At 37.2% G+C, this 7649-nt stretch overlaps 1 protein-coding gene across 1 annotated transcript in view; it reads left to right on the top strand.

Moving 5' to 3' along the window:
* The first annotated feature begins 947 nt into the window (after positions 1-947).
* LOC135156211 (bone morphogenetic protein 6-like) overlaps positions 948-7649 on the top strand; it is a 33198-nt gene continuing 26496 nt past the window's right edge. Inside the window, exons 1-2 of the mRNA XM_064107910.1 lie at positions 948-1014; positions 2082-2897. Coding sequence (XP_063963980.1) covers positions 948-1014; positions 2082-2897 — 883 coding nt within the window. The remainder of the gene's footprint in view (positions 1015-2081; positions 2898-7649) is intronic.

The following is a 7649-nucleotide window of genomic DNA, read 5'->3' as shown; positions in this document are numbered from 1 at the left end:
ATGAAATCCCAGGGTCCAAAAGGAAAAAACCGAGACCACAGATGATTGAATCGCTTTGGAGTAAGAACCCATACGAGACAATCCGGCCTAGCCGGTCTATACTGCTGTACACGAAATGGCCAATGACATGATATTATTAAGCCAAAGTAATTTCAAGAATCTGATACAATGTTCCTGGAATTAATCGTGTTTGCGTTTTGGAAGAGGGAATCTACTTGTACTTTTAAGTATTAAAATGAAGAATTTCGTGACCTTTTTTTAAAAGTTTATCATTTTCTTACTGTTTGTGTTTCTACCTTTTCTTCAAATTTCAAATTTTAACCGAAATTTTAAGATTTTTTGTTCGATGTTTCATAGAATTCATGTTTATACTACGCAATACAGATCATATTAGTACTTTTAAGAGAAGGTGAAGGTTAGTTTTGTTTAGGCTCTGTGACGGGTTTCCCAAAAAAATTGTCAATGTGGTCAATGAAATCTCCGTGTACATTCCGCATGGGCAGTTCTAATTATGTCATGCTATCTGCGATTAAGCGTCAAACCGTCAAACGATTGCATTTGTTTATTGAACCAATTCTTCAATGCCATGTGGCATGCAGATTTAAGTCATTCTCTTAAAGAACTAAGCTGTGAATTGGTGACATTTAGCTGAACCGTAATAAACGCTATTATTCCAGTGGGATTTTCATAACTCTTAAACACGAAGACAGCGCACCTTGCAGACGCAATTAGGAACAATAGACCTTATGCATAGGAAGTCACGATCTTATTGCGCCCTCCCGCAGAGTATATAGTAATACGTGTGAACGGAGTTGTCAGAGATGCGCCAGCTGCATATCACAAAGGCATGCAAGGCAACGGCTTCATCCTTAAAGATGGCTTCGTGAAGACGTCAATGCATAAGGTCTAAAGATAATGACATACCTTCAGAATATACCGACATAACAATGGTGAGAATAACAGATAAGAGACAATCCAAACAAGAACGGGGTGGAAGGTTAGATCACCGGCAAAGTGGGTCAAGAAATTCGGTAAAGTATCCTTTCTTGGACAACTTGACCTTGGCTCAAAGAGGTTGAAATCAATCAATTCCTACATGACGATGGCCAATATTCACCAACAACCGGTCACGAACCAATCAGAATCTTTATTTCAAAATTATTTGGAATCCATCGCAAGCCTTTGTGTAATAGGCCAGGGTAACGAGGTCCTGTTCTAGTTAGAGTCGTTCAATGCTGGAGTGTTTGCTCTACCCCGTAACACAATGGTTAATGACTATTGAAAGAACAATCCTGATTGGTTCCTAGTCAGTCTACTGAGCAAAATGCGGATGCAACGATGGCCCTGACAGGCCATTTCATTTAGCCGATTAATCGCTAACCTTTTTTGTTACGGGTCCTGGTCTGGATTTCAGGACTCCATTGTGGAAGTGTGGACCACACGAAGTACCAAATCTTCATCTGGAGAGAGAGAGAGAGAGTCCTTGAACAGAGCTTTCGGTCAGGGAAGGTATGGGGACTATGGGCACCTGATAATACTTCGGACACTAACTACTAATTCAGTGTCATCCGAACAACATAAAGTAGACTCCTCTCTTGTACCCTGGGGATTATCATAGTTATACCTTAGAGATGATGTTCTAAGGTTTAACTTAACCCGCGCTGTCTACCGAAACCAGGTGTTTCCTGTTAAAAGTCGACTGAAAGTAAACAATTCGTAGCCAATGCGTTAATACTAATACCGTCAATTAAGAAAGTTACTTCGAAAGACAGATACATTACAAAACTTAAGCATTCTATTTTTTGTCCTGCTCTTTGAACTCTTTGGACCTCTATTTTCCTACTCTAAAGTCTACCAACTTGCTTTAATAATTAGTCCCAACATGTAATAATTGGGAAACCCAAAGTGATGATAAATTAAAGGTAGGCCTAGATTGGAGAGATTTCACACTTTACAATTCTTGGGTTGTATTTTGACCTCGTTTCAGTCCTGGGTTGAATCCCCCATTCACAGCTTTAGACAACTTGGTCATGTGGTACTTCGAAAATTCTTGACAGTATTTCTATTTCTTTTTCTGACAGGATCTCGTTCATCGGGTCGCAAGACGTTCGAGTTTGAAATCAGAGGGATATTGGATCGTGAAACCATCGTGTCTGCTGAGATAGTTCTTTACAAACGCCAATCAAGAACATCGTCTTGGGAACCTATACCATCAGAAGACAAACGAGCCATTATTGAAGTCTACCACGTGTACAGATTAGAGAGGAAAGGTGACGTGAGGAGACGAAAGACCCTTGTTGATCAGAGAATAATCCATTTGTCATATTCAGGATTATTACAATTTAACGTCACATCGGCGTTCTTAAACAAAGCACAAAGTGTAAGACTAACTAGTGACAACACGAGTGTCATGACGAGAACATTCGAAGTCAAAGTCAGAGCGCGAAGCGCACTCATTAAAAGAATGGTGCGGTTTATTAAATTTCCCGCCGATAACAGGCCGGAAAAGCAGCCCCTTTTGGTGTTGTATCTTAATGACAATATGATACAGAGGCGGGACATTGCAATGCCTCTTGGGACAGAAGGTGTGGTGGCACCCCGGAGGTCATCCATGAACAGACTCGCAACACATTCAGATTTTACCGCGTCAAACAGATTAGAGACGCGGTTACAAAACAGCATAGAATTAGAGAGGCGGTTGGAAGTAGCCGCCGCGGTAGAGGAAAACTCAAGAACTGATAACAGCGGAGTGGGTAGGGAGCATAAGGCTTTAAGGAGGAAACGGAGGGCCGAGAATCGAGCTTCGGGGAGACCCGGGAGGACCAAATGTCAGCTGGAACAGTATGAAGTCAATTTTGAAGATATCGGGTGGACAACGTGGATCGTAGCTCCTCGAAGTAAGTAATCTTTTATGAATATTTCCTGGTGTGTCTTTATTATTTATACATTTTCGGGTGATTGATTTAATAGTTTCTCTGTTCATATTTTTCCGTATAATGTTTTAAAGATTTCATTTCAGTTGTTAAACGACAGTTTTAATGATTATTTTTGAAAAATTCTGATTTGTTTGAAAATTAATAAATCAATTTATTAATTTCTTTATTATTTTTTTTTACTGTGATATATATTTTTCAGATAATTCATTCATTCGTTATGGCAGGAACGCACCCAAAATAACATGATCCGAGACTTGTATTTCCATAATTGTAAAGGAATAGTTGCCTTCTTAATTGCTTTTTTCCGGCATAACTGGTGGTGCATGAGAAGCTTTTTAAAAAAGGCAGACTAAAATAAGGATAATAGGCAGGAAAAATAACAGTATTGTTAGCCATGACCTTCCGTAATTGTTTAAGGACAGGCGATGCAAAAATATGATACTAGTACAAAAGTTCACTTCAAATATTTCGAGGTCATCTTAAAGTTAATGAAAATAGAGAGTGAGCAGAGTGAAACGATTTGGTTAACCTGGTTTTGGTCACCTTTATGAATTCATTTGGTCAGATATCTTTTGTTTCCTACTTGTACAACGTAAAGAGATGATTCATACAAACATCCCAATTTTCTATGATTTGGTGAGGGAGGGGGTAGTCTTGGTAATCATAACGACCACATCATAGTGATTTTATAAAAGCAAACCATAAAAATAACATATAACGTTACGTTTTAAGTTTGCGAGTTATTTACTTTGTTGAACATTTTAACTCGGAGAAATGCGATGACAACTTTGTGACATTTTTTTCATTATCATTTTAAGTATTTGGCCCTATTATCATCATTATTATTGTCACTGCTATTATGATTATTATTACTATTGTGATTATGAATATTATTATTACCATTTTATTTTCATAATTCTTCTTACTATTTATTATGCTTTGGAACATAAAAAGGATGCAGTAGATTCGAAAATATGTAAATAGGTAAAAGAGCGAGATAGATTAGATCACTTATTGATCTATGCCGTTAATACTTGTTCCCTCTATAAATGAATATGAATTGTACATACCCCCCCAAACAGGGGCGAACAAGCCGAAACCCAAACTTTAAATGGAATATAATTATGACATGACTAGTTATAGGTCCAGATGGTAAGACATTCAATAAATTAGATGCAAACGGCCAAAGGGGAACGTGTAGATATAACTTTTGAACAAAAAAGGACCTAATTTTCTTTGAGGTCAGCAGCCTCAAACTCTAAAGCCCCATCTGTATACTAGTGCTTACTCGTATACAGAAAACCTCGAGAATGTTATGAATGCATCAGGAAATAAAATACCAGTTCTATTTTGTGTCATGTATGTGTATGTGAAGAGCAGAGTAAAATATTTGCTTTTATGATAAAGGGGCAAAGTGGTAATTTTTAATGTATAGTCTAACGATCATCAAGGTTAATTCCACATATACAGTATACCAGTATATATAACTGTTGTAGTGTGAATTCTTGAAAACTTTGAATGTCAAATGACAGTGTTTATCTTTTCACGCGTTTCAGGTGGCTCGTGAAATAAGATCGTAAAATCACTGACCATTAACAAGTTCGTTTGCCTTTAAACAGGGAAACTTTTTGTGCTTCCAATTTGTTATAACCAGGGATATGCAACAACTGTCCGCGCGTAACTGATGAAAACACAAGATGAACTAAAATCGTGTAACATAAACAAACGATGCCAATACATAGAATGAGATAATATCCCTTTATTTAAAATAAACGTTCACTCCTGTTTTCAGGATTCCAGAAAAGTGCTTCGAGGGGGTGGAAGGTTGTCGCCTTTGGGCCTTTGTTAGTTCTGCGTAGTCATTTGGTGGAAGCACCAAATACCAAGGCCTTTTCCAAATCTTCTCATAATATTTAGCATGATTGAGTTAGGCTCAAAATGGCCATTTAACGGCCCTCTAATCAAAACATGGATAAGGATAAGAACACTCGGCGTTTGCGCTGATTGTTTTAAGCCTTACCGTTTTCACTGGCGCAAAGGTGTTTACCAAATAAACCCTTCGAGCAATTTTAAAGTCTTAAGATTCGCAGGAGCAAGGAAGAGTCCGGATAAACCGGGTCAAAACAGTGACTGACAGTAGTTCTGTTGAACTATACTGGCAGTTCATTGATTGCATTTATATCGAATGATTTTACAGTTGCTGAAGGAAAGTGATAAGGTCCTGGCTGTATCTTCATGGGCGGATAATGCTTGAAATAACCAGAGAATCAATTACTACAAAACGGCATCAATAAACAAGATTCTTTCCCTTTTCATGTTTGAAAATAGATCTCCAAACTGTCCTGAAGATAATTGTGCGAATGAAATGTTATGTTTATACCTATTGATGAATGTCCGCAACCCAAAATAAAGTTCCGCGGAATGTAAGTGTGTACTTGTACAAGTATGCATCTGATAACGTGTGATGTTACCCTTATCACGCCGATATCTGGGTTCATAGCGGTTAAAAACCATGATCTCATTACGAACAGTTAAATACGAACCCATTTGACTGCAGAGCTCATCCGATTGATCAGGAGTCCCGTCCTTGCTAATCTTGTATCTAAAAACCAATTATCTTTGGTGAAATTTCGAGACCATATTTTTATTGCCACGAGGCACGCACCTTTACAATCGGCCTATGCGCGTAAAACCGCGGAGATCACTAACAAAGGAATCTGATCCGCAAATTGGATAGGGCATTGTTTAACGATAAAGAATTTGGCGCTGTGTATAGAGAGGACTCAGAGGAGTGTATCACTTTGGTGATGCCTAAAACCAGTCATTCGCCATGGGTGATGGCTTCTAGTCAAGAACATGACCCAGCCCACATAACCTGAGGGTTTTTATTCTATACATCGGGAACAAAAAGCGCAAGAAGATTAAATCACACATTCACAGCAATGCATGGTAGTTGCGCAGCTACCTTAACCACTCGGGTAATTTACTTGATTTTATAACGTCATTAGTAAAGCGTAAACATCGCTATTAATCCTTAAATTGGCCATTCATCCTACGTTGAACTTCCAAGGAAAGGAGATGGTTGGCGATAGCCACACGTTCAATGCTCTGAGCTTTCCTTATCCATGAAAGTCAGACTGAGGCTTACATACTTCGTTTTCAGAATAAAATGATACTTCCAAATCATGAGGAAAACAAAAAATGAACATGAAACCCCCCCCCGATAATAATGATTCCAATTCTACATAATAAAAAATGCTACATGAATTACGTTGCCGATATAGTCGCAGCAAATTTTTTTAAACCAAGACTAAACTTCAGATGATAGGACTAATAATAATAGGCATATTTGTTTTGCGCGATCTATCTTTACAAATATATATATATATATATATATTTTTTTTATATATGTATATGTATGCATATATATTTCTATTACGACTTGTACTACAACCCCCAAAACATTCCTAAATCGATTTAAGTACGACAATATTGTATTAAAGAAGCAATTTTCCATTTTTTATGATCTTGTCATTTAATGACTATTAGCGATTTAAACTCGTACTCGTACAAATGCATGTATGTACATTACTTTTCTAAAAAAAGAAAAATCTAAACGTATTCTCCAGATAAAGTTACAATATTTCATGTTAATGATAGTATGGTATTTAATTCAATTGATTCGAAAATGCGTTTGAATGCATCAGCATGTGGCAAAATATCTTGAAACAAGGCCCGTTCTGTGTATCTACACTGTAAAAAATGAAGTGCTATTTTAGCACTTAAAGTGCTTGTATAGGGACTGCACTACGAGTGCTGATTTTCTAGTTTAAATTTGAACTAAAAAATCAGCACTCGTAGTGCAGTCACTATACAAGTACTGTAAGTGCTAATTTAGCACTTATTTTTTTATAGTGTATCAATCTATATATCCATTCATACTTTGTTCATGTAGCCTACGTTACCGTGTAGTTAATAAGTTCTTCATCATTTAATTTTGTTTCTATTTATTTGTTTATTTATTTATTGATAAATGTTTCTTGGATACTAATGCCTCTCGCTTCGCGTGTACACTTCGCCTCTTATCAATGATCTTTGAGGAAGATCGGCCACCTGCGCTGATTAAAGAGAAATATGCATTACCTCTAAATATTATCCCGAGCTTTGGGACATTCTTCAGCGTATTATCTCAATTGTAAGAGTTTCAATACACAAATAAAAAGGTCTGCTACTTTATTTGCCACGAATTATTATAAGGGGGCTCCCAAACTTTTGATAATGACTGAAAGGCGAATGAAAAGGAAGAATTTTAGGGTCTTTTGTGGCGATTCAAGCGTTGAAAACAGGGGCTCAATGGGATTTGGGGATTGTTAGTGGGTTCCATCTACCTTGCCAATGATTTTGATTGACAATTGTGTTCCATTTTTCTTTTTTCGAAATCAATTTTCATGTGATAGTCAGGCGGGGTATAGACTGCGAGGATTGATGCTTATACTGTTGATGCTCAGGTGTGTCAGAATGAAAAAAAGCTTGAACATGACAGCGTTGAGACTAATTTGGAAGAAGACTGGTGCCTTTGTGAGAAGGAAAGAGTATTCATATAGGCCTACGTGGTCACCATATCCATAATCGTTTTTTTGAATAAAAATTTAATCATAATAAAAGAAGACAGGGAACAACGATCTTTAACTCACTTTATCACAAAATAAAGTT

Source organism: Lytechinus pictus, chromosome 12 (assembly GCF_037042905.1).
Source record: "Lytechinus pictus isolate F3 Inbred chromosome 12, Lp3.0, whole genome shotgun sequence".
Classification (NCBI taxonomy): Eukaryota; Metazoa; Echinodermata; class Echinoidea; order Temnopleuroida; family Toxopneustidae; genus Lytechinus; species Lytechinus pictus.
Note: the sequence above shows the minus strand (reverse complement) of the source record. Positions and strands in the feature narration are given on the sequence as shown.